General features: G+C 40.2%; 1 protein-coding gene across 1 annotated transcript in view; it reads left to right on the top strand.

Annotated features, from left to right (window-relative positions):
- The window catches only part of LOC149440423 (piezo-type mechanosensitive ion channel component 2-like), a 48066-nt gene that overhangs the window by 4943 nt on the left and 15228 nt on the right, over positions 1 to 27895 (top strand). The window contains exons 5-28 of the mRNA XM_089658619.1: positions 29 to 172; positions 1810 to 2010; positions 4109 to 4313; positions 6076 to 6177; positions 7279 to 7444; positions 7762 to 8005; positions 8602 to 8698; positions 9456 to 9618; positions 10425 to 10514; positions 11509 to 11609; positions 12286 to 12354; positions 13497 to 13609; positions 14983 to 15085; positions 15441 to 15509; positions 15598 to 15764; positions 16703 to 16896; positions 17450 to 17575; positions 18115 to 18339; positions 19043 to 19301; positions 20682 to 20870; positions 22563 to 22764; positions 23714 to 23843; positions 26919 to 27066; positions 27555 to 27769. Coding sequence (XP_089514745.1) covers positions 29 to 172; positions 1810 to 2010; positions 4109 to 4313; positions 6076 to 6177; positions 7279 to 7444; positions 7762 to 8005; positions 8602 to 8698; positions 9456 to 9618; positions 10425 to 10514; positions 11509 to 11609; positions 12286 to 12354; positions 13497 to 13609; positions 14983 to 15085; positions 15441 to 15509; positions 15598 to 15764; positions 16703 to 16896; positions 17450 to 17575; positions 18115 to 18339; positions 19043 to 19301; positions 20682 to 20870; positions 22563 to 22764; positions 23714 to 23843; positions 26919 to 27066; positions 27555 to 27769 — 3722 coding nt within the window. The remainder of the gene's footprint in view (positions 1 to 28; positions 173 to 1809; positions 2011 to 4108; positions 4314 to 6075; positions 6178 to 7278; positions 7445 to 7761; positions 8006 to 8601; positions 8699 to 9455; positions 9619 to 10424; positions 10515 to 11508; positions 11610 to 12285; positions 12355 to 13496; positions 13610 to 14982; positions 15086 to 15440; positions 15510 to 15597; positions 15765 to 16702; positions 16897 to 17449; positions 17576 to 18114; positions 18340 to 19042; positions 19302 to 20681; positions 20871 to 22562; positions 22765 to 23713; positions 23844 to 26918; positions 27067 to 27554; positions 27770 to 27895) is intronic.

Here is a 27895-nt window from a genome sequence, read left to right as displayed (position 1 = left end):
GCATAGTGTGATTGTTGTTTCTTCTCAGAGCTTATACCACAATGGAAGTCTCTACAGTCCAATTTCAGATGAACTTTTACAGAGATCTGTGTTATATGTGACACCTGTGGACCCTGCTTTGTGGTGTGGAGGTCTTCGTAAATGTGCAGAAAGTGTTTTGCCCTGTCTCCAGGTAAGATTTTTATTAATTTACCTATTTTTACATGTGTGTGGAGAGCAAACTCTTGATTTAGGGCAGTTGAAGAAGTAATGTTATCTTTGGTGCAGGGTGATGATATCAACATTGGGGTTGATTTACTAAAGGCAAATAGGTTATTGCACTTTGGAAGGGAATTTTTTTGTTCGTTTAGTGACTGAGATGAAGCTTTGCTGACTTCCATTATCCAATCATGTACAAGCAAGTATAATGTTTTGTTTTATTTCCCTTGCATGTTTTTGGGTATTCTTTGAATTTTTATCATCTTCATTTAGCAAAGTGAAAATCCTCTTTCAAAATGAACAGCCTAATTTGCCTTTAGTAAATCAACCTCATTGTGTGTAGTTATCCTCTTAACTGAGTTGACCCCTGTATAGTTTTCCTGTTCCTGTGAGCAAAGTAAATGGGAAGTTTCACACACACACGATTTAACATTTAGATACCTCATGTTCACTCCCTCTGGTTTGAGTCCCAGTCAGTCGTGTAGGTTCATGAACAACTACATCCTTTAGGCCTTGTTCAAACAGGCGTACTACAGCATACACTCGTGTGAGGACTGTTTTGCCTTTACAGAGATCCACAGATGTTCCATGCATCCCCTTTGTAGGTTGTTCAATTCATGTCATTTGGGACGCAGCGGCTGCATGGCTCCTAATTTGACATAAGGGCAAACATGGCCCTCGCACAGGTGTATGCTGTTCACCCATGGGTATGAGGCCTTGCGCATGTGGAAGGTCCCATTTATGAAAGTATCTAAAGGAAACCTTGTTTGAAGTGGTCCTTTTTTGTCTTTAGAAACCAGTTTGATTTTTTTTCTTTAAAGTATGGAGAAATGAGCCTGCGATTTTGTTTTGAGGACGACATGTTTATCACATATGTGCACCCATCTGTATACATGCCACCTCAAGGTTTTCTGGATCACACACCCCTTCACTTTCACTAGGACACAGTGTTCTTCTGAATGCAAAAAACACTATGGTTTCCTGATTTTTATAAATAAATTTATATTCAAGCTGTAGGACTTATGCCCCTAAATAAATGGGGAAGGTGTACATGGTTTGAAACTAAATTTAATTGAATATTTGCTATATTTTAGGAAAGATCTAGAATTCTAAATTTTACCTAAACCAGGACAATGACAATGTACTCTTTGTCTTAAATTCCCCTTAAAAAAACAAAAACAAAAAAAACTATCAGGGTACTTTCTGGAATGTGAGGGTGCCTATGCACTTATCTGCCTATAGCCTCAAAGCTGTATAATAGCAATATGAGTTCTAAAGCACATCTTCCCCTTTCTTCTAGTCTCATGAAATTGTGAGTGAGTTATCGCCACTCTATTGCTCACTGTTCTTTTTGCTGGAGACTCAGACATGAGGAAGCAAATGCATACCTCCACCAAGATGGCCACCTCCACACAGAGACACATTGTAGAGAACAAGGCATGGTCAGTCCCTAATTGGGAAATGATCGGCTGCAGGGAAACCAAAGCTAATGCTAGTCCCTTGCTCTCTGCCTGTCTTTTTGTGTGGTGCAGCCTTCAAAGTTCAGCTCCTTTTAAATTAATCTTTCCAATACAATGAGACATATATGTCACTGATCATTTCTACTTGTAGAACCATCTCCTTGTTCTGGCTCTAATGGCTATTGAAGCAACCGTGTATCGGCACCAACTTTATTACCGGGTACATAACAAGCTCACAACCCCCATTACTGGAAGCATCTTTGACAACATCACACGGAGAAGTCTTGATGATGGACTTATCAACTGCTTGAAGTACTTTATCAATTACTTTTTTTACAAGTTTGGACTAGAGGTGAGATGCTGGGTCTAAATATACTAATGAAATTCTAAACCAACTTAGTTTACATGTTATTGTTTAGAATAATATTCAATGCATCTTTAAAATTAAAACTGCATACCGAAGTAGGATTGTTAAGGTTTGTCAGAGAACCACAAAATACAAGCATGTCTGTCTCCTTTTATTGGGGGAGGAGCCAATAGGCAGTGGAGTGGCTGATACTCTGAGAAATGTCAAATTTATACTAAAGCCTTTATTACATTATGACTGCAAATCTTGTAGAATAGAAATATTTTATTGCATTATGAGAGTAGTGCTTCTTTCCTTGGTAAAGTGGAAGAAAAGCCAAACGCTAACTGTTCTTGATAGTGTTCCCTCCCCCTTTCTACTATCTATCCTGCATACCCTGTATAAAAAAAGTTCCTTCCTCTCCCCTGCAGCAACCACTCATTGACACAGGGGAGCAGGAGCTGCAGGATCACATGACTGGATTGGAGTAGATTAAAAAGAGGTTAGTGCCCAGATCTTTTTTTACATGGGGTATGCAGGATAGGTAGGAGGAGGGGGAGGGAATGTTTTTAGGGATAGTGTTTGGTTTTTCTTCCACTTTAAGTTTTCTGGCAGAACAATGGCTAAATGGTTAGCACTCCTGTCTGGCAATACTAGGGTCATCAATTTGAATCCCAACCACAGTACCACCTGCTGGGGGTTTACATGTTTCCTCTGGGTACTCCGGTTTCCTCCCACACTACAAAGAAATGCTGGTAGGTTCATTGGCTCCTGTCTAAAAGAAAACAGTTGGTCCTAGTATGTGTATGTATGAATGTAAGTTAGGGACCTTAGATTGTTCGCTCCTTGAGGGTTAGAGACTGATGTGAATGTACAATATATAGAGAAAGAGAGAGAGAGAGAGGGGGGGGAGGGAGAGGGGGAGAGAGAGTTGTGTGCAAAGCGCTGCGTAAATTGATGGCGCTATATAAGTACCTGTAATAATACATAAAATAGGTCCTGGTCAGTTAGTGGTTGCACACAGGAACACAAATTTGCATCACCACATGTGTTATTTGCCAGTTACAGACATTTGGACACTGTGGAAGGGGGGATTACTAAAACTGGAGCACAGTTTTAGTGTCAGCTGTGTCAGTTCAGCTTCTAACTTTTAGCTTGTTCAGTTAATCAGGCCATACACATGTAGATTTTCGGAAGAGAATATTCTTAAGAAAAGTCATACGAAAATTCTTTGAACATTCGATGAATGGACAAATGTCATTCGAAAATTGCCTTTTGCTTTTAACATTTGATTTTAAAAAGAATGTCATTTCTGAACGTTAACCACATACACTGGCTGAAAATTCGTTTGAGCAAAAAAACTTTTGCTTCTTGCCCCTTCAAATTTTTGCATCACAGCTGTCAAAAACAAACATCGATTTGACCCCACTAACGGCTAGAAAATCAAACAAATATTATTGAAACGAAAATCTGTACGTGTATGGCCAGCCTTAGGCTCTGACAATAAAACCTGGAAGCTGGTTACTATGCACACCTGCCCCAGATTTGGTGTGCTCCAATTTTTAGTAAATCACCACCTAGAAATTTAAATTTACAGAAAAGTTGTATATAATATATATAATTGGATTTTGTGTTCTATTTTCAAATCTGTCACAATTGGGCTCATGCAGGAATCTTTTATTACATTAACTGCTTTCTTAATTATGAAAAATGTATATATCTACTGTATTTAGCTTTACTTACCTGGTCGAATTTAGCTTTAATTTCTTTGTCCATCTCTGATTTAGTTTAATTTTGTTACACTCCTGACTTCATAGCCAAGCCCTAGCTGCCATTCCCTAATGCTGAGGAAGACTGCCCCAACAGCAAGTAAAGGCACTCTCATTTGGCAGTGGAATGGACGTTAGTGAATCTTAGCCATGAGTCAGAGAAAGTTGGCATTTAGTAAGTAATGCTAAATAAGAGAGTGACACACATTTGGCTAATGAAGCAAATTGCATTTTGCAGTGTCTTAAAAAAATATATAAAAGGTGCACTTTAATATGATTTTAAAATATGCAGACAAGCATAGAACACATTAGGTGAAGTGGTCTCAATCTTTCAGGTTTGCTTTGTGATCTCGGTAAATGTGATTGGACAACGGATGGATTTTTTTGCTGCTCTGCACGCTGGTTGGCTGCTCTACATACTTTACCTGCGTCGTCGAAAAACCATTGCGGAGGTCTGGCCGAGATACTGCTGTTTCACTGCTAGCATGATGACTGTCCAATACCTTCTTTGTATTGGCATCCCTCCAGCATTCTGTGCAGGTAACAATACTGACACTACAATTATCCTTTTTATCTGCCTATGTCTGCAAACCATAAAAACAAATTCCTGTTCAAGTTGGTGTCAATTTCGATTAATAATTGAATGCTTCAGCAGAGAGACTACTCCCAAAGGATTTATTCAACTTTATTTCTCTTCAGTTCTAGTAGAATGCACAGCGCATGAATATAATTTTTTTGTGGTCTGCATACCCTTCAAGTATTCCTATAACAATATTGGATGTATAGGGCTAATAGAAATATAAGTAGGGTTCAAATATATTGTCAATTACAGTACATTCCTTGTGAGTACAATATTGATCTTTTTATCTTTTAGATTAAATATGGCAGCACTGTATGAATCTTATCACTTTCATTACATTTTCTTGAGGTATTTTGCAAATCTCTCAGAATAATGATATTACAGAAGTGGTATATTTGTTGTTGCAGATTGTGTGTTCACTTTTAGCATCATTTGGTAATAAGAATAAAAATCAGTTTGGGACTTGATTTAGTTGCATGTTTCCTGTGTGTATAATAAAGTAATTCCAACACAACAAACACTTTTCTCCTGCGCTAGGAAAAGACTCAGTAGACCCAATTGGGGTGTTCTGGAATTTTCTGGAATATGCACTGCTTGCTGCCCTCAACAGACCGGGGTGTTCCAAATACACTGGATGCAAATGGAGAAACAAGAAAAGGGCGCACCGACCTAGTGCATTATCGTTTAAAATATTTATTGAAGAAATAAAGTAAGTATCATACTCACAATAGACATTAAAAACACAGGCATGTCAAACTGAACAAGATGTATGATCCAAACAACATCTGAGTTCATACGATGGAACCCTGGATGACCAACTGGCTAACGCGTTTCGAGGACACAACCTCTTCCTCAGAGCCAACACTACAGGAGTCTGCACTTCTCTTTATATAAGTTACTAAATGATAAAAGGGCTGTATCAGAGCCACCCGAAGGTGGAGCCGGACATCACATGACCCGTTAGCATCAAAATTGAACAAAAAAAACAAATAATAGTAATTAAATAATGATTGTGAACTATATTAGAAAAACATAGATGTTCAGTTTGACATGCCTGTGTTTTTATGTCTATTGTGAGTATGATACTTACTTTATTTCTTCAATAAATATTTTAAACGATAATGCACTAGGTCGTGCGCCCTTTTTTTTGTTTCTCCATTTGCATCCAGTATAATAAAGTAATCCACAGCTTTTTATCAATGCACAATAAAAGTGAATTTTTCTTTTGTCCTTTTCACATTAGTACAACGAGCCATCACAACTCCATACCATACAATATTATATGGTACAATATTGGCTGAAAGCAGTATTTTGGAGATTATACAGTCTTATACCTGGGACTATGGTCTGGGCACTTTTCCCATACTTCCCATGTTAACATTTGAGAGTTATTTGTAAATTTTCACTGATAAAACAAATTCCTCACTGGTTCTCTGTAGGGGTCTTCAGGCTCTCTGGCTGTGTCATAATAGCCTTTTATTGCTACAAGATCAGTTTACACAAACTTCAGTTAGAAAGTTTTGTGGTATATGGCCATTCTAGCTGAATTCGTTCAGTTTTTCATGAACATTCACATACAGTCTTCCTTTCACCCTGGTAGCAAACAGTTATTGAAATGTATTAGATCTCATTCTGTGACTGGAAGTAGGGGAGGTAGGTTATACTTCTTGATGTGACGTTATGGTTTACTGTAAAAACCCATCGGCTACTTTTCTCACACAGATTATCCGTGGCGCATATTGCCAGTGAAGCCCAGGTCCAACCTTATCAAGTGGCTTTACCTGCCTGATTTTGCTAAAGCCCCTGATCCAGGATTCCTCCTATGTATGTATATCACAGTTGCCACGGATATAAAAAAAAATTCTTGTGAAAAAAATGCGTGTTTTGCTTAATGTGACCAGTTTATTGCATTCCAGCATTTTTTCAAAGTATGTTTGAAAATAAAAAGAGATGAAATGCCAGGTGCAGCATAGGTTTTATGATACCTTAGGGTTCTCCCTGAGATTTGCAGGGGTTCCTTGAGCAATAGTGATTGATCTCCCACCACCATAACCACACTATGGGACAGTTTTCTACTAATCGTCAATGTAAAGGGTCCCCAGTAACTATTCTAGGGGGACACCAGAAAAGTTTTTATTTCATTACTGCTGAAAGTTTTTTTTTTTTTTTTTTTTTAATAAAGCAGGGAGGTGATAAAAATGCTCTGTTCTGCATTTTAAAATGCACTATGCAGGCCACATTCTTTCTGTTATTTAAACTTTCTATAACTTACTCATAATGCTAAAATACCATGAGCTACATATAGATTTATTAAGTTTCAGTAGGGGTTGCTAGAGACATGAAAATTATTTCACAGGTTCCTCCGAGCTAAATGGTTGAGGCTGCTGCAGCCAGAAAGTTTACACTCAGAAAAATAATAGAGGGCTGATTCTGAATAGAGGTGGAAATAGCTTGTCACTTGAGTCCCATAATACCCATTTGGGTATTTAAAGAATATGTTGCCCCAACATTTCATATTTCTGATATGTATTTGTTGTACCATGTACTGTACGTATGTTCTGTTCTCTTTGCAATTCTTCCATTGTGTGAAATCCCTGTTGATCCTGCCAGTCCCCGTTTTCCTATTTAAACCTGACAACGCTAGGCATAGAAGCACATCGATCCCAGCGTTGTCGGTTTTCTGGCTGTGCTTGACACTACAGCCTGCCTGTCCTCAAATGATCAGACTTGTGCTGACACGCACTCTTGCACAAATGCTTTTCCTTGCATTTCTATTTTAAACTGAATGGGTTGTTTTACAAGGTAAGGGTTCACATATGCTTTAAGTGGGTGAAACCTCAGTCTTGGGTTGAACAAACCTTTCATGTTACAAAGATGATGTTATATTGTAAGTATATAATTAATACTACACCTTATTTTGTACAGACGATGCTATGCTGCTGCTTTTTGCCTCCCTGCAGTGGCAGGTGTTTGAGGATGAGAACCTGGCTTGTGTCCGCATGTTGGCAGGGGACAACATTGAGATCAGTAAGGATTTGGATCCAGGAGACTTGTGCCAGTATAGCCCTGTTCCCAATTTTCTACATTGTAGGTGAGTCATAGAAATTCCCAGAATGGGCATAGACAGGTAGATATATGCCTGGAAAAGACAATCTGCCTCTATTCAGTACCACTCTGCTAAGAGGTGGAGGAAAGCATTGTAAAGCCCAGAATATGTGCTGCTGCCACTGCCAGGATAATGGCTGAGTGTCCTTGCAATGACAATGACGCATGTGCTGCTTTCATCCACTGCATAGCAGAAGTGCAGAAATCTCACCCCTGAAGATTTTAGTCTAACAGATTTGCTTTCATAGCCCCATACTCTTGTTTTGTTGCTTGCATCACATACCTCTACTCTGTTGAACCCAGGTCTTACCTAGACATGGCAAAAGTGGTGATGTTCAGCTTCCACTTCTGGTTTGTGCTGTGCCTAATCTTCATCACTGGAACAACCCGTATAAACATCCTGTGTATGGGATACCTGATGGCTTGTTTCCATTTCATGCTATTTGGGGGCAGTCTACTGCTGAAACCGGTCCGTCACCTGCTAAAGCTGTGGAACTATCTGATTGTCTATACGGCCTTTGTCATCACCATGAAGAACGTGCTTTCAGTACGTATGCCCAATGTTTTTATGGCATGGTCAGTCAGTAGATGACCTTCTGTTTACAGGAAGCATGTTACTGTATGTATCTAAGTTTGCTCTGCTGCTATGTATTTTTTTAGTGATTTTCATCAAGGAACCTTTCACTATTATTTTTGGTTTACACTAAATGGTGTGGCTTACTGTTCAGCAAATAAACCCCTTTAAAATTTTCCAGGGGAACTTAGCTGTTTAGATGATTTTTAATGCAGCAAACACAAGTCTCTCTTAAATGTCTATAGGAAATGATCAGCTGTATTCAATAAGAGTACAAACGGAGCAGGATGTGCAAATTGAAGTTACCAGGAGCAGCTAGTTTCTGATTATGGATTACTGACTGTTCTTTTATGGGTCTGACTGCATAAATCAGAATTTAATGAAGCACATATTTATTTTGATAATGACACATAAATATATTTTTAGGACAAGCAAAGAGACCAAGATGTTATGGTGTAGGTAATTGTAAAAATATGTTCTAGTTAAGTGGGATATCTGACATTTTTGTTCTCTTGTTGGGTCACTTATACTTCCCACTGATACAAAAAAAAAATCTTTTTCTTTTCCAGATAGGAGCTTGTGTATACCTAGATAAATTGATGAAGAATAACTGCTGGCTCATCCAGACTTTTAGCATGTTCTGCACCATCAAAGGATATGACTTGAGTAGGTTTTTTTGACGTTTTAGAGGGTTAATGATCCATCCACCAGAATAAGTGGGTGTGGGTGTGTGTGTGTGTGTGGTCTGTCAACTTCAGATTTTATGGCAATTCCACCTGTGTAAGCTCTTTGGCATAGGCTATGCGCTTGCCTATTGTAGTGTTTTTGCTGTTCTAATCTATCCTGGGGCTTTTCCACTGCTCTCGTTCTCTATAATTTCCATAATAAATCAAAATAACGTACAAATCTTGTCAGGAAAGTGGAACCTCCATACAGTAGCAACAGCAAGTGTGCAGACCTTGGAGCTTAAAGTGATTGTTTCTTTAAAAAAACAAAAACTGCAGTCTCTCTGCCGATTGGAGGTGGGGTGTGTTGCTATATCTATAATAAAAGCTAGACAAGATGAATATGGTTCGGACATACCAGTAAACCTTACGTTCACTATTTACACATCAATGTGTGTTTGAAACATTGTACAACCTTGTTTATGATTGTATTTTTTTTTGTACCTCTCTCTCTGTACCATAATACCAACTACTGGAAATAAAACAGCTGCATTGAGGTGTAAAGGTAGACATTTTATAATTGCAAAATACCAGAACTTTCACTAGCATGTTCTCAGAGAATTGAAGATGGCCTTTAGATGCTGTAAGTTCTCATCATCTAACAAAACCAACAGATAAGAGTTTGGGTGGATGGATCTTTTAGAATCTTGTGGGGACTGCGTGTTCACCATGATATGTGAAAATGACCTTCTCTACAGATATCCCATCAGATGACATATGCGAACTGCCTGAAAATGAAGCAGGAATTGTATGGGACGCAATCTGTTTTACTTTTCTTCTGATACAGCGCCGTGTGTTCTGCAGCTATTACTTCTTGTATGTGGTGGCAGATCTGAAGGCCTCTAAACTCCTGGCTTCCAGGTATTGCTCAGTTTTTAAGTATCTTTTGTTTCCTGATGTCACTTAACGTGGATTACATACCACCTCAGTGAAGGTCAAATTTTGTGCAAACTAAAAATAGGAGCAGCAGAGTGAGGAGTCACAGCTTAAAAGGTATAAAGTTAATATAAGGGAGACCATATAAACTGCAACAACTTGAAAATGAAGGTAAAATGGTCCAGGTTTGAAGCCGAATTGCAGCAAGCATGTAAGCAGGTTGAACACTGACTGCCTTAGCGGAAGTAGTGGCTGGCCCCGGCTGGGTGGGGAAGGGGTTAAGCTGTTTGTTCCGAGTTCCCGGGCATTTGATTCTTAGCTAGCCTGCCTGTGCTATAAAAAGGGGGAAGGTGGAAGTCTTGGGCCAAAGCAAGCAGTTATAATGACAGGTCTGCAGGAGACCCACATGGCATCAGCAATCTGCTGACTGCTGGTACAATGCTTTCAAGGCTCCTAACACAAAAAATAATAAATGCACTGTTTTTTAACCTTTTGTGGAAAGGTGAACTTATCCTTTAAAAAATTCTGCCAATCTATTCTTTTGTAACCATGGCGGACTGTGCACTGTATGACAGCTCGGATTGGATCAAAGTGCTGCCCCCCTTCTATTGGTCTGTGTATTGCAGTGCAGGGAATTACAGGAGGCTGATGGTCAGGACAAATAAAAACATTTAAGCTTGTTTTAATTTAAACTACAGTTATTTATTCATGCATTCATGTAAAAATTCATGTTACTGTGAAGTATATGAAAAAACTGAAAAGGTGCAATTTCTTTTGGATTGAATACTTAGAGGGGCAGAGCTGTTTGAAGAGAAAATTAAGAAGGTTGTGGCGGTACGTCTGGAAGAAGAGAAGAAATGTTCCCAGGCAATGAAGAAGCAGTGAGTGATTCTGATCACATTACCTGTGTCTGCAGTTTAGGACCTTTTGCTCTTAAGACACATAAGTATGCCACTACCTTGTTTCCATGTGCCCTTGTTCCTGAGCAGTGTTATGTGAAGCAGATCGGTGTAATAAGTATGCTTTACTCTTTGTGGCATGGGGGCATCTACAATGGCATAAGGAGGGACTGCGTCGAGGGACTTTTGTTTCCTTCAAGCGAGTTTTGCATTCCTATACATGTCTATGGGATTGCAAAACCAGCTCGAATCCTCATGCACACTGGACGTTTTTAAAGCGGCTGTTTTTGGCGTTTTTTTTTCTATAACCAGTAAACCCCCCAGCATGTTATTCTATGTGTCCATGCACACACAGACTGGAATCAATGTTTTTCGGCTGGGACTTTTTTTGGCTGGAAAAAAAATCCAGGACTAGTGGGTTTATAGAGGAGTTTTTTTAGCTGTAAATCGCTCTAATGCTGAATAATGCGGTAAATGTCGGCAAACCAGCATTTGTGGGCATTTTTTTATTTTACAAAATGTTTTTTTTCTGGTAAAAAAAAAACCACAGCAAAACGTCAAACACAAATACAAAAATGCTGAAAAACTCACGTTTGTAATGTGACTTTACATAGCTAACATTACCAGTGTTATTAAACCGCCCCGTGTGCATGGAGCCTGAAGGAGGTCAGGAGGAGGTTGACTGAAGGTCAGATGCACCAGTAATCGAATTGTGAATGATCCTGGAACCATTTCAAACCAATACCATCGACACAAGCCCAAACCAATAATAATAGTGTTACAATATAGTTTTTGGATTTACTTAGTAAACCAGTGAATATAGCATCTATAGCTGTACAGGGCAATCAAATTTCATTGGCAGTCATGGGGTTATTGCACTTGCGTGATTCCCTTTGCTTTACAGAGTGCAATGAATAAGGGTGAGCTAATTTTTTTTTTTTGCACATCTCCTCCATCTTTGTGTATAAATTGATAGGATGGAGCAGATCAAATCCAAGCAGAAGGCAACTGATGAGGCAAAGGCTCGGAAAGGGAGTGCAGCTGACGATACCTCTGAGTCATCAGCAAAGGACAAAGGTGAAAAAAATAGAATATTTTTTCTGGGTGCTAAAAAAATTTAGCTGACTCTAAATGAAAGATAGTTTAGCTCTGATGAATCTGGTGACCATGTAACAAGGTAATAGGGGATGCTTTAGGTCCTGATAGCAGGCCTCAATCTGTCCATCCTATGAACCTTTCTGCTTTCCAGTGATCACGATGCTATTAGGCTACACTTTGTAGGCTTTGAATTATACAGGAGGATATTTAATGGGCTAAAAAGAAGGATTTATGCATGTACAAAGTGAAAAAGGCAGGCAAGCCAGGCTTTACTTATTTCTAGTTCAAGCATAGCGCCTCCCCCAGAAGAGGGTGCTGGGTTTTTGGAGTCCCTTCTGTCCTGTATCTGTGATAATCTGCAGGACAGAAGGGACTTGGGTCTTTTCTGGACCCAAGACTACACTGATATAACTGTAGTCATTTCAGTGGGCTTTATTTAAGAGGCATCAGCCTATAGAAGGAATCAGTGGGTTAAACTAGCAGGGCAAATACAGTTTATGTGACACCAATTATCAATTTAATCTTCAGTGCTGTTGGGTGGCCTTAAAATTCCCGTATGACGCTACGTAGCAATGAGCAGTCATTCTATTACACATACAAAGATTTGCCCTGCTTTTTGTGTTATGGTCTGCTCTGTGTTCTCTGTATTTTGCAGAAGATGTTGATAAAAAAGATAAAGATGGAAAAAAGAAGTGGTGGCAGCCCTGGGTGACCCACACAACAAGTAAGTTGCACAGACGTAGAGGTATCGCATAATAACAACATGATTTGTCAGTGTTCTTATTTCCTTGATTCCATCCTTCGTGTGGGTGGATAAAGGAAACCAATGATTCTGTGCATTCAGCATCTCACACTTCCTTTTGTGGTTGGTCTAGAAGTGAAAACCTATCTTTTCTGTGAAAAAGCAGACTTCCTTCATTGGCTTTTGTGTACTATTTATATTCTGTAAACTCTCAATAGCAAATCAGCAAAAATAAAAAAACAAGTTTTGTCTGGAGTTCTGCTTTTAAATTACTGAAAAGATTATAGTGATTCTAAAGTCAAAAGCCTTTTTCCTAATGCATTCTCTGCATCAAAGTAAAAAACTTTTCAATGTCAGCAACCCCCATTCCCCCAAATACTTACTCAAATCCGATCTTGATCTAGTGATGTGCCCATCTGCGGCAGTGCTGCTCTCCCCTCTCTCACCGGAGGCTAGGCAACAGCAAGAGCCATTGCCTCCTGCTGCTGTCAATCAAAACACTGTGCAAGGAGCAGTGGGGCTGAGCTGCAGTGTGTATGTCAGTGGATGCACACAGCTCAGCTCGGGAGCAAGCCCGCAGGTATGCTTCCATAGCATGTGGTTTACATTTGGGGGTACACTGTGAAGAGGGGGAGCCTGGAGCACCAGCGGGGGACCCCAGAAGACCAGGTCTGGAGCTGCTGTGTGGAATATCATTGCACAGAACAAGTAAATATAACATGTTTGATATTTAAAAAAATAAATTACAACCACTTTAAGCATTTTTTGAAGTTTTGTGTGGAGTACTGTTTTTAAGTTATTGAAAAGATTAGCTTTTCTCCATGTGTATGGACAATTAGCACTTCAAGAGCTGAATGAAAGATGCCCAGTTTAATTTCCCCCCAAATTTATAGATGGTAAAATGTTAATCTTTTTTTACACCTTTATACAGTATTTGTATACATAGATTTGCCCAAGCTCTTGAAGTGTTTGACATCTTGTAGGAGGTTTTACTTTCCTATAATGAATCCCTTTGATAATACCAGATTAGTAATCCATCAAGTCAGAGACTCTGGCACTGAAAGATTTAACTCACTGTTTTTGATCTGTCAGATAAACACATGTTAACGTCTGATTTTGTTCAGTGGTTCGTAGTGGAAGCTACAGCCTATTTGATACAGACAGTGAGGATGAGGAGGAAGAGACTCGAGAGGAAAAGCGAGAGGAGGAACCCCCTAAAAAGAAAACTGCATTTCAGGTAGAGCATTGCACCACTGTTTCGCAGTTTAAAGCCGTACTCTAGTCAAAACCTTTTCTTTGTTCTTTTCCTATTATTAGTTTTGCACATAGAACATTTGTCAAGTTGCTATAGTCTGATAAACGTTTGAAGTAATTTGACAAGAATAGTTGGATTCAGAGGAGAGCTCAACGGCACCACATCCCAAAATTTATCAAAATACCAGAAGAAGAAAGGAAGAGATGCAAAGACAAAGAGGAGGAGAATGAACATGGAGAAGAAATTGAACGGGATTTTGAGGGTGCCATAAATTTGAAAAGAGATATAGGCTAAAACTTACAATGTTTATTTTTCAACAGTAAAAAATCTCATATTAAAAGACATGAGTATACCAAACCTAATGGTAATACTTGTTCAGTAATATGTATCAGGTGTAATATTTTTCAACATGTTCCGCCTATTTCAGGCTTCTTCAGGAGATATTAAATATAACACCTACAACAACAAATCCTGGTGATTACACAGTATGTCAACAGTAGAAGTACCCTGAGTGCACAGGAAAACACATTTAGATCAATGCAAGTTACAAGTGATATACATCATATAAAAAACTCAAAAATTATTGAAAGGCAATTTACCAAATATTTCATAGATGACTCAGATGAACAATTGGTATATAGAGCAGTACCCGGACAGAAAAACACCTTAGATGGTTGGTAAAGGGGCTCACAAGCTGGATATAGAGAAATATAAAAACAACTGCCTCTGAAAGGTTCCAATAAAGGCTCAGAAGATTGAAGTGAAAAAATATACCTTTAAGGGATAGTTTGGATACCGCAGATTGAATGCTCAGCATACACCGTTCTTACCATCAGGTTTGATAGCATTGGGAAAAAGACTGTTTACTGTTGAAAAATAAACATTGTAACTTTTAGCCTATATCTTTTTCATTTATGGCAAAATCCGGTTCAATTTCTTCTCCATGTGAGGAGTTCATTCTCCTCCTCTTTGTCTTTCTTTGTATCTCTATCTTTCTTCTCTTGGCAGTTTGAAGTAATAAACTGTGTAAGGGAGCTTCTATTTTTGTACATCTAAATAATATAGAAAATGTTAATTTTTGTTTCATGTGCCCTCCTTGTATTAAGAATTCTTGTGAGACTTGAGACTCACCGAGTTCTGTGATTGAGGAGGAAAGCGGTTGCTGCCATCTCATCGCCAGTTGGCCAGAAAATCTGCAGAAACTTGGCTGTCCTAACATTATACCTGTATTTGTCAGAGTTATATGTATTAATATTTTTAAGTGTGGTTACAGATGGCACATCTTCCCCCAAGAATAAGTAGTGATCTGCAGCAGACACAGACACACAATTTCACAGTCTGTGATTTTTCTTCAGTTAGCATACGAAGCCTGGACCACCAGCTCTAAATCTGCTTTAAACCTGCGGAAGAATGATGAGATTACAATCCGCAAGGAGATGGAAAAGCAACAGCCAGAAGGTAAATTATCTTCAACATTGCTGATTAATGGAGTCTGGAACTAAAGGAACAAATTGTCCATATAACCAGTGACATCTGTAAATTTGACATCCCCTCCTGTCTGCTTGCTGTAAGTCAGTAAATCATTTGATATGGAAAGAAGTATCATGATGATAGAGATTGTACCAAATGAAAGTTAAAGAAAAGACAAAATGCCTTCTTTCTCAACTTTTTCTCAGTCAGTGACAAACAGGCAACTATTGGTTTCAGGAAAAGACCACAAATTAGAGCCTATGTATTTTTCACAGTGGTAAAAAAATCAGCAATTACAGCTTCTATGTATTTGTTTTCAATTTGTATTACTGTTTTCACAAAGGGAAGCCAGAGGAATCTCAGCATGAAGAAACAGAGACAGAAAGCCAGGAAGATAATGCAGAAGGGCCGGGTAAGTGATTATAACAACACTGTGGTTTTCTAGTCATATATTTAGGTACACAATGCTGACTTGTTGCTTGCATGTATCTGTATGGCAGAGAATATCATTCAGAGGATTATCAATATTGTCAAGTTCTCCTGGGTCTTCATCCAAGCTCTCGCAGATGACACCATTGAAACCCTCAATGCTTTCTGCAAGGACAGTGTAGACATTGCCACAGTGCTGAAGATGGAACGTTGTATGCTGCAGAGGAACCTGGACAAGGTGGGTCATACTGAATGTTTTATTTGTCCTTTCATCTCAATTTGTTGTAAGTGAATGCAGATGCATATACTTACTGATGCCTAGTTGGCTGCTGTATACAGTGTTCTATGTGTTCAGCAATCAGTATTGATACCAGTAATCAGCATAGAGAAAAGCTCTTTGTGGTGACTTCTAAACATACTATGCCTAGGAATCTCCAGGGCTCAGATAAGGGCAAGCTCAGCTACCAACCCTTTTAATAAACCTGTACTTAAAAAATGAAAAAAAAAAATAAATCTTATTTATCTATTTCAGGTACCTATATAGCGGTGTCAATTTACGCAGCGCTCTTACTTACATATATATTGTACATTCACATCAGTCCCTAACTCTCAAGGGGTGTACAATCTAAGGTGCCTAACTCACATTCATACATACACATACTAGGGACAATTTAGACAGGATACAATTCACCTACCAGCATGTCTTTTGGAGTGTGGGAGGAAACCTGAGTACTCAGAGGAAACCCACGCAGGCACGGGGAGAACATCTAAATTCCAGGCAGGTGGTGCTGTGGTTGGGATTCGAACCAGCGACCCTAGTACTGCCAGGTGGAAGTGCTAACCAACAAGCCATTGTGCTGCCCAAGTTATTTAATATTCTAATTGTATGATGTGAAGGAATGTTAATTTAGGGGTAAAAACGTACCTGGAAATGTGGTCTGTGTTGATAGAGAAATTCTGATGGAAACTGTTCAGGAGAAGCCTCTTAATGGCTGGCTTTGCCTGAATATCAGTTCACCAAGAGTACACGGCAGAGATCATGTGACCAATGACTTGGTACTGGTCATTTGATTTAGCATTGGACCCTTTTCAGCAAAAGACAAGTCTACATCATCTAAATCAATGGAATGTTAAAAACCTCTTCAAGAGCCTTTTTTTTTTTTCTTTTGTCTTCAGGGTAAAGAAGCCTCACAGGAATGTATAACGGAGTATTATAAGGCCAAGCAGCTATCTCGGACTCACACTTTATCTAGTGAAGAAGGAGAACACAGCAGTCACATTGAAGAGGCGACTATTCCTCCCAAGAGGCTTGAAATCTGTAAGATCCTCAGTGTGGAGTCTCAGCGGTCTCAGGACAGCAATGTATCCAGGTAATCTGACTGTATAGTAATAATCTAGTGTACAGAGAAATAGCAATGGTGGGCATACACACGGGCTAGTTTTGCAAGCATTGCAAAATATTGAAGAATTATTTTTTTTCCAAAGCTCAGTAAAAGGGGGCAAGCAGAAGTGTTAGCTGCTATGTGCCCAACTATGCCTCTCATTCATGAAGCGTAGGCATATCTTTGCATTTCCATTTGTGAACATAAGCAGTCCTCTCACCATGCGCGTTCCCTGGTCAAATGAGGTTCAGCAGGATTGTAATTTTTAATAATCTCCCCAACTTTTGGAAGCCTTAGCATGGGCATAGACTGTAAAATAACTACAACAGTTGCAGCTGATTCAAGCATCATTTGCAAAAATCAGGCCACTTTGGCCCTTTTGATTAGGACTACCATTAGTTAAGAACGCTGAATATTGCATATGATTTTTTTTCAGATGGTTGGAGACATAGCAGGTGGGGCTAAATCCTGCAGTTGTAGGGAAGAAATAAAATCTGCATTTATAAAACACTCCTTGACTTTTTTTTGTTTGCATTGTCAGTTGTGTTACAGAGGACTTAGTTCTATCCTATGAAGAACCTTCATACCCCATAGAGAGCCCAAAACGTCGGATTCCTCAGCGCATGCAAGCATTTGATGCCTCTTCTGTGGATAGCTCGGATTCAAGGTAAATTGAGTTTCAGAACTGGAAAGGAGGAAGCTGCATAGGCAGAAAGTAAAAAAAAAAAAATTAACTTCAGTAGATAGCTGGAGTTACCGTAATTAACATTATGTTCTAAGATTTGTGTTTCACTCATTACTGCAAATTGTATCACTTTGTTACAGAGCACTCCACACTTTCCAGAGGATTATATATTGTTACACAGTACATAAGAAAATAAAGTATGCACTGAGATCAAAACCGAATCACCTAATACACATGAGACAATGGGCCACCATGCACAATGTCACTAAAACTTTCTAAAAACCAGTAAAAATGGTTTTGTTTCCACCATGGCTACAGCATACCCCACATCACACTGGCATTTATTGTTGGATAAAATCACAGGTTAAATCTGTGTATTCAGCCTGTCACAACTGTGTCACTGAAGTTTATGGATCCCAATTGTCATTTTGGTTTAGGAACATTTAACACACAGCTAACATACCAACATTAGCTAGAACTCTGGTGTGACAATTGTTAACTTGAAAACTTCCAATTCGCAGTCCTGAGCACCTTGCAGATGAACTGGCTTTGGATCAGGAAGGTGATGGTGACTATGAAGGGGATGCAGAGATGACTGAGCACACAGGAACAGAGATCCCACCTTCTTACAGCACAGTTATCTGTAAAGAAGACCAGCAGCCTTCAGAAGCTGAGGACTCCTTAAGCAGCAGACCACTTGCAGATGTTCCCCAATGTCTGACTGCTAGTGAACTTCTGCTCAACAAGTAAGGAAGCTTCTCATGAAGTAACTCACACAGTGACTCTTTTTAGGCAGAATTAAGATGATATTTTCTAATTTGTAGCAATGTTTCATTAAATGGAATGCCAGCTTACATAGTGCTGTTTACAAAATGTTCCTGTGGTATCAATTGCAGAGAGATGCAAGCATTTGTAATGAGATTTATTGCTGCAGACATATCACCTTGTACCACCTGGCTTGAGTCTGAACAGCAGTAATGTTCCTGTCTTGTCTGATCATTCTTGAACTCTTCTTCATGAGAGATGTCTAATGGAAATATCTCAGTATAAGACATATTAAGGGGGAAAGGTGCACAGTGATATATGTTGCAGCAGGAGACATTCTGAAGAAGTTTCATTGATAGCATGTCTTAAAAAGCAAGAGGCCTAAATAGAATGTGGTCCTGGCTCAGTCCGACTGCCTACAATCTACATAGGACAAACCTAGACAGGTCAGAATGTAGGTGAGGGCTTAATTAGTGAATGATGACATGAAAGCCTGAGGAATCGGCAGCCTGAATCTTCAACAAACACATGGGGTGGAAAAGGTTTGGCTATAATACAGATAACATTCTCTCTGAAAATTGATCTAGTTATGTCAGACGTATTCCTCAATGAGTTCAATATGTGTTTCAGAGGTTTGTATGCACAGATGTCTAATGATCTCTCCCCATTGTTGTGTTCCTCCAGGATGTTTTATGATGAGGAGCTGGAAGAGTCAGACAAGTTTTACGAGACTCTCCCTCGTCCACTGCGTCTTAGCTTTGCTCTTTATAACACTATGGTGTCCAAATCCGAAATGCTGTGTTACTTTGTTATCATTCTCAACCACATGGTTTCTGCTTCCATCCTCTCTTTAGTCCTGCCCATCCTCATCTTCCTCTGGGCAATGCTGTCAGTACCCAGGCCTACAAAACGCTTTTGGATGACTGCCATCATCTACACTGAGGTCTGTATCTTGGTCTTCACTATCTGCATACTGTCATCAGTGCTCATGTCTAATGGGTTATTTTTAATTTCTGTACAAAAAATGTTATTTAGATTTAACAGTGAAAAGGAACTTCACTAAAATTAATAATAAAAAAAAAGAAAATGTAACAAAAAAAATCTTGTGACAGTACTGCAGAGTATGATGCATAAAAATATTTCCCAGGCACTGTCAGCTCCTCATTCTTGACTGAATGGCTGTATTGTGCAGGAGTTATTGTAAGTGGTTGTCTTAGAACTACATACACACACTAATATGGGCTTCGAGCAACTGTGTCTTCATCCTGCCTGTTGTGTGCGTGAGGGGTATCTGTAAGCTTTGAATGCAGGGAGTCATCCATACACTGGCTCATTGACAATGCAGTTCCAAAGTGATGTCCCCCTAGGCTTTGGCAGTCCTTACATGGATACCTTTATGATATCTTCCCTTGCCTGAACAATCATAGGAGATCAAGTACCAGCTGGAGTTGTAAAAGACTGGGAGCTCCGACCAAGAGATTTTTCTGTTCATTTTTCAGAAGGTGAATGATCTTTGTTCAGTAGTGAGCACCTGACTGCTAGAGGTACTCATCAACTCCAGGGGTGCAGACTCCAGGGGTACTCATCAACTTCAGGGGTGCAGACTCCAGGGGTACTCAACTTCAGGGATGCAGACACCAGGGGTACTTAACTCCAGGGGTGCAGACTCCAGGGGTACTTATCAACTCTGGTGCAGACTCCAGGGGTACTTATCAACTCTAGGGGTGCAGACTCCAGGGGTACTTATCAACTCTAGGGGTGCAGACTCCAGGGTACTTATCAACTCCAGGGGTGCAGACTCCAGGGGTACTTATCAACTCCTGTTTTTCACAAATCTTCCAAATTGTTCCAAATTTGGGGTGACCAAAAATAAAGTTAATACAGCTATTTCAGATTACCACAGTAAGAGTGGCCATGGGACACATTTTCCATGTCATTGGTGAGCATTGTGTTTTTTTCAGAACTCCTCAAGGACCTAAACAAGGCTGTCCAGCATTGGTAGGTGCTTGTTATGGCCAATAGATATTTTCCAGCTTGCTGGCTGTCCCATATATGTAGGAATTTTTTGTGTAAAATAATCCATTATTAATTGCACTATAAAAAAAATTGTAATGAGCTACTGCTCAATCAGAAAGTCTGTAGTGACTGTAATACGTATGGTCACACTGGTCATGAAAACTGGCACAGATGCTGAGATGATAAAAAGGTGTATGTCCACTTTACATTTTAATAATGTCTATTTTCTATTCTGCTAAATTCTTTCTCCTCCAGCTGGTTAAATATTTTTTGAGTACATTTTCTTTCTTGTCTTTCAACTGAATAGATTACAGTTGTCCTCAAGTATTCTTTCCAGTTTGGCTTCTTTCCATGGACTTCCACAGTGTACCGGAGCATGAATGCCGATAAACCATTCCGGTTACCCAACATAATTGGCATTGAAAAGAAAGATGGTTATGTCCATTTTGACCTCATCCAACTTCTGGCTTTGTTTTTACATCGTTCTATTCTGAAAGTAAGTCTTTCCTACTTAAGGCATCCTGGATTGTATAAAGTACAGAACTATGGACATTGGTAATAGAACGTTCTCCAACATATACTGCCTTTGTTGTTTTCAGCCACCAGTCCGATAAAAACTTTCTGATTCAAGTAACACTGTATTTCTCAATGCAGTTCTCAAATGAGAAATATGTATTTCTGCCACTAGGGGGTACTGCAGGGGAAATGCTCCAGTTTAGGTTGCTTGTGGCTCCACCTTGTATCTCCTACTGTTGGGTGATTGTTGGGATACAGTAGATGATAGTTTGTCCTCTCAGACCTTAATGGACAGGTAAGAGGGTACATTTGTCTGAAAATTAGTTTGTCTTTATAACCTTTTTATATGATTCCTATTAACCACTTGCCCTCCTGAGGATTTACCCCCCTTCCTGACCAGGCCATTTTTTGCGTTATGACGCTACGTTACTTTAACGGACAATTGCGCGGTCATGCAACGCTGCACTCAAATGACATTTATGTCCTTTTTTTCCCACTAATTGAACTTTCTTTCAGTGGTATTTGATCACCTGTGAGGTTTATATTTTTTGCGCTATAAAAAAAAAAGACCGACATTTTTGAGAAAAAGACAATATTTTTGACTTTTTGCTATTAAACGTGTCCAGTAAAAAAAAATAAAAAAAAATCAAATTTCGTCATAAATTTAGGCGAAAATGCATTCTTCTTCATATCTTTCCAAAAAAAAAAAAATCCCAATATGTGTAAATTAATTGGTTTATGTGAAAGTTATAGCATTTACAAATGGCGGTATATATACTGGGATTTTTTTTTTTTCACTTTTACTAGTAATGGCAGTGATCAGCGACTTATAGCGGGACTGTGGAGGATATTCTGACACTGGGGGGAACGAACGTCCCCAGTGACACCAATACAGTGATCAATGCAAAAAAAAAAAAAAAGCACTGACACTGTACTAATGGCACTGGGCAGGAAGGGGTTAACATGAGGGGCGATCAAGGGGTTACCTGTGTGCAGGGAGTGTTTTACTAGGGGGCCCCAGCTGACAGGGAGAAGGACTGTTAGTAAACAAAACAGTCCTCCTTCCCATCAGAGATTTCAGACATCACGGGGCACGGTGAGTAATTACCGGCCGGGGCCAGGTGATTGACAGCCACGGCCACGAATGGCGGCATGGGTAGGGCGTGCGCACGGGTTGCATGCGCCCTCTACCTGGAAATGCAAAATCACGTATACTTACACATGATTTTGCGCACCGCTGCCGCCCTGTAGCAGTATTTGTGCTATGGGGCGGTCGGCAGGTGGTTAATGTTCTCCACAATCACAACATAATTATTATATATAGTCTACTCAGTAACCTGATTTTTTTTTCCTTCTCCTTGTAAAATGGTGAGACCAACATTTAGAGTTTGAAAACATTTCCACAGTGCAGTTTCTGCTGAGCGCAAAGCTGCAATTTGCAGTGTAACAGCATGACTTTGAATTTGTAAAACTACTCCATGCTGAAATTTTTTTTTTTCAATTTTATAAAAATTCAGTAAAAGATTGGCTGCTGTTTACTGTGGATTACAATTGCTCTTTGTTACCACCTAACTGGTTAAGTCCCGGTGTGCTTCCTAAACCTCGTCCCAACCACTGGACTGTCACAACAGCCACCACAGCCAGGGGCACTAACCATAAATGTCTTATGCAGTGCCATGGACTGTGGGACAACAAGGAAGTCTGCCTGCCAGAGTCTAAAAAGAAGAAAAAGTCTAAACGGCAGAAAAAACGAGGCAGTAAAGGCGAGGATGATACCAATTCTGGCATTGTACCGTGGCACCTCTTCAAGCATCAGAATCCTTCAAAAAATGTTTTTAGAAAAAGAAGATCCTCACAAAAGGCCGTTGCTGAAGGTAAAACATACAACTTTGAGGAGTCGCTGACAATCATTCTATTACGTATTTTTTTAGATTTCCTATGGAGGCCAAAAAATGTAATTTATCTCTTTAAAATAACGTTTTAGGACAGTGAAGTTAAATGTACGTAAGATCAGTTTTTATTTTGTATGGTATATAAGAGCTAGGACTATTCTCAGGTTTTTTTTGCTGTGTCCCTGTTAGGGAGACCTACCATCCCTATTTTCCACCTGGCGACCATGGTCAGAGAATAATAAGAAATCCTCTTTTTTGAATTGACCCCACACAGAAATAGAGGGGAACTACAGACAGACTTTTCTCACCCAAAAAGTGTTATTTAGAGATTTCTAACTCTGTTGACTGCTAAGAGCATGACAATAATGTGAAGAATCTTCCAATAAAGACACATGTCTCAAAGGCACCTAAGGAGAGGACTTTCCCTCACTTTGGAGAGATCTCCTCTCAATTCCTGTTGTGTCTGCAAGAAAAAGTGAAAGTGAAATTTAAAAAAAGGCAAATGTTTTACCCTTCCCCACTTTACACAAACCAAAAATATGTTTTGGCTTTAAATATACTTCAGGGGAGTTTATTTTATTATTTTCTAAGTAGCATTAATGTTCGAGATTTTGTTGAGCATTTTTTTAAATGTATGTAGATATAGTCAATGTATGATGACATCTCAGCTTCATTTTTCTTCTCTTTAATAGGGCACACAGCTGGGCTATAATCCTGAGTCTGGAATCTAGTCTTTACTGTACCCTTCTACTCAGATCCCAGATTCCATATGTAGATTAGGAAAGTAGGCAAAATGTCCAACGTCCCTAACTGCACTACTCCATGTTTTCCTCATACAGACATAACTGTTAATCACTATAATTCCATAGGAGGCTTTGCAAAAAAAAAAAAAAAGGGTCACCTAGCAGCATCATTTTTGTTTTCCTACCAGGCACACACCAAAAGAAGGAACCCAAAAGCAGATGGAATTGCTTCAAGCGGAACCCAAAAAAAAAGCGCTTGTCACTGAAAGAGAGACTAAAGCAAGAGTGGATCAAACTAAAGAAGCTGGCAGTGAAAATGTAATCCTGAAACTGTTGATAATTCTTTGTAGGTGCCCTGCACTGTACCTGTATTCATTTCTCATACACCAGTTTGAAAGAAGTGTTGGTGGTAGAAAATTGGACAGAAATGTACAGGAAGCAGAATATAGAGCAGGGGTGTCCAAACTATGGCCCTCCAGCAGTTGAAGTACTACAAGTCCCATCATGCCTTTGCCTCATGGAGTCTTGCCTGTGGATGTCAGTCTTGCAAGGCCTCATGAGACTTTCAGTTCCTCAACACCTGGAGGGCCATAGTTTGGACACCCCTGATATAGAGACATTAGTACTCACCTTCTTAGTAACTGAAATACCATATTGTTATTGGCTACATCATAACAGAAACACCAGTATTACAGTAATTAGCTATCTAAGCGCATAGTCACAGCACCCAATAATAAACAGTAATATACTTCACAAAGATGAGGACAAGCAAGACCTCACATTCACAAGGCAAGCTTAAAGTGTTACTAAACCCACAACAGTACAATCCGTCTGTATATGCAGTAAAGCATGCTTGTTATACTCACTGTGGAACCTATGGGGTTAATTCTCTGCATTGTGTAAAAACCCTGTTTAAATCCTGTCTTCTCTGATCCTCCCCTTCTTTCAGTGTCCTTCTCTTATCTCCAGATAAGACATATTGTGTGGAGTCACTTTACACATGCTCATTTCAGTGTGTATTGCTAGAGAGGGTTTTTTTTTCCTTGAGAGAAGTGCATGTGATTAGCACAGGGCCAGTCAGCACTGTCTAGACCAGGGGTAGGCAACCTGCGTCTCTCTAGCTGTTGTGGAACTACATTTCCCATGAGGCATTGTAAAGATTACAAAACTGACAGTTACAGCTATGACTTGCAGAGGCATGATGGAACTTCTAGTCCTGCGGCTCTCAGGTTGCCTATCCCTGGTCCAGACAGAGGTCAGGGGTCCTGCATCTTCCTAGAGCAGAAATAAACATTCCTCCTCCAAGCTTTAACATGTGCTCGGCTGGACACTGATAGAAGTCACAAGACTGCTCTAACTGCTGATGAGAAAAGGTATTTAGCAGTTTATATTTACTAAAATAATTGCATTTCCATGTTCTGTGTACTGTGGAAGACCGGATATAGTGAGCGTAGGGTCCGGGGGAGAGCGGATATAGTGAGTGCGGGGTCCGAGGGAGAGCGGATATAGTGAGTGCGGGGTCCGAGGGAGAGCGGATATAGTGAGTGCGGGGTCTGGGGAGACCAAATATAGTGAATGCAGGGTCTGGGGAAAACCGATATAGTGAATGCAGGGTCCTGGGAGACCAGATATAGTGAATGCAGGGTCCGGGGAGAGCGGATATAATGAATGCAGGGTCCGGGGAGACCGGATATAGTGAATGCAGGGTCCGGGGAGAGCGGATATAGTGAATGCGGCATCCGGGGAGAGCGGATATAGTGATTGCGGGGTCCGGGGAGAGCGGATATAGTGAATGCGGGGTCCGGGGAGAGCGGATATAGTGAATGCGGGGTCCGGGGAGAGCGGATATAGTGAATGCGGGGTCTGGGGAGAGCGGATATAGTGAATGCGGGGTCCGGGGAGAGCGGATATAGTGAATGCGGGGTCCGGGGAGAGCGGATATAGTGAATGCGGGGTCCGGGGAGAGCGGATATAGTGAATGCGGGGTCCGGGGAGAGCGGATATAGTGAATGCGGGGTCCGGGGAGAGCGGATATAGTGAATGCAGGGTCCGGGGAGACCGGATATAGTGAATGCGGGGTCCGGGGAGAGCGGATATAGTGAATGCGGGGTCCGGGGAGACCGGATATAGTGAATGCGGGGTCCGGGGAGAGCGGATATAGTGAATGCGGGGTCCGGGGAGAGCGGATATAGTCAATGCAGGGTCCGGGGAGACCGGATATAGTCAATGCAGGGTCCGGGGAGAGCGGATATAGTGAATGCGGCATCCGGGGAGAGCGGATATAGTGATTGCGGGGTCCGGGGAGACCGGATATAGTGAATGCGGGGTCCGGGGAGAGCGGATATAGTGAATACGGGGTCCGGGCAGACCGGATATAGTGAATGCGGGGTCCGGGGAGAGCGGATATAGTGAATGCGGGGTCTGGGGAGAGCGGATATAGTGAATGCGGGGTCTGGGGAGAGCGGATATAGTGAATGCGGGTCTGAGGAGACTGGATATAGTGAGTGCGGGGTCCGGGGAGAGCGGATATAGTGAATGCAGGGTCCGGGGAGAGCGGATATAGTGAATGCGGGGTCCGGGGAGAGCGGATATAGTGAATGCGGGTCTGAGGAGACTGGATATAGTGAATGCGGGTCTGAGGAGACCGGATATAGTGAGTGCGGGGTCCGGGGTTTAGTAACACTTTAAAACACTTAAGTGTTTTTCACCTCTATCTTAAATTTCTTAAAGTTATCCTACATCTGACTGATTAAATAGTTATGATAGTGCAGCTTTAAATCTGCACAAAATCATACTATAGTTCAATTAACTAGTAAAAATTAGTAGGGTGCAGCAAGGGTCGGTCAGACCACATTGTGTGTGAGAGCAGCATTCAGTCTCGTTCATGCAGCCAGTACAGAGATTTATATAAACCTTGCTTACAGCACTTGGCAATGTAAAAAAAAACACTGAAAGAGCAGCATATTTATTACTGTGTATATATCCCAACTCCATTACAGTAATTTAAAAAAAGTTCAAGTGGGATTTAATTGTTCGTCCTGCTTCAAGATAAGTCCCCTCTCAGGTTTTAGTAGAATGTCAGCCTATTTATCTTTTTTTTCACGCAAATATAAAACTTTTATTTTCTTTAATTATGAATATAGCTGCAATGAAAAAATGGTGCATGAAAAAGTGAGACGTCAGCTTTGGGTTTGGGAGCATGTCCACTTTCTATGTGGCCCCAAACAATCAAGCACTCAAGCACATTCCTTCCTTTTTATTTTCAAAAAAAGCACTGAAATGACAAGGGAGAAATTTTTAGTTGTGAACATTTTTTTTTTTTTGTTTTTTTGAAGCAGAAACTTTCATACATGGAGCTTTAATATGAAGTGGTTTCTGTTTTCTTTCACACAGAGCGCTGCAAATCTACCTGCCGATCAGACAGTTCTTCTATGATATCATACACCCAGAGTACAGCCCAGTATGCGATGTCTATGCCATCATGTTTCTGGTCGATGTTATCAATTTCATTATTGTTATCTTTGGGTACTGGGCATTTGGGGTAAGGATGTACTACTCTACTACTCGACATTTACCGCCCTATTTATCAAAGTGCATAAGGAAATAAAATGTTCTGGTCTCCTCTTAGCAACAAGATTTCTGCTTCAGGCTTTCTAATATACTAAGGGTATTTTGGTAGCTCTTTCTTGTTCCCATGGACATTAAGGAACAGGCGAAAATGGGCTTTTTTTTTTTTCCTGTACAAACTAACTTTAAAAATGTGTATGATTGGCAACCTTGCTCGTACATCTAGTTTTGTTATTCACACATCCCTTTCAGATTGTGCAGTCATGCCCCTAACCTTCAATGTGGTAACTCCAGAACAGCTTCGTCAAAACACCCCCGCCCCCCGATAGTAGCAGAATACCTATTTATAGATTGTATTATATCTGGTTTTTGTTTGTGCCTTTGGCACATCTGGTTCCCATGTCCTTAACTGTTTGGGAAAAATCCCGTCAATAAAAACTGATGGCCTGTAGTTATTTGCAGAAACACTCGGCTGCAGCAGACATCACTGAGTCTCTGTCGGAGGACCAGGTACCTGAAGCCTTTCTAGTGATGCTTCTCTTACAGTTCGGCACCATGATCGTTGACCGAGCCATATATCTGCGCAAAACCATGTTCGGCAAGTGTGTCTTCCAGGTTGTCCTGGTTTTTGGGATTCACTTCTGGATGTTTTTTATCCTACCTGGAGTCACAGAAAGGTATGGTGACACAATGCATTCCCATCATCCCTACTGTCAAAGAACAGGTTTACTTCTTGTATTCTAATTGATGATACTAAAGTGAAAAAACGCTATTATATTATAATAGTTAATACTCTCAAAAAT

Source organism: Staurois parvus, unplaced genomic scaffold (genome assembly GCF_062004578.1).
Source record: "Staurois parvus isolate SC_StPar_1 unplaced genomic scaffold, SC_StPar_1.0 ptg001087l, whole genome shotgun sequence".
Taxonomy (NCBI): Eukaryota; Metazoa; Chordata; class Amphibia; order Anura; family Ranidae; genus Staurois; species Staurois parvus.
This window is presented reverse-complemented; position numbering and strand designations above follow the sequence as displayed.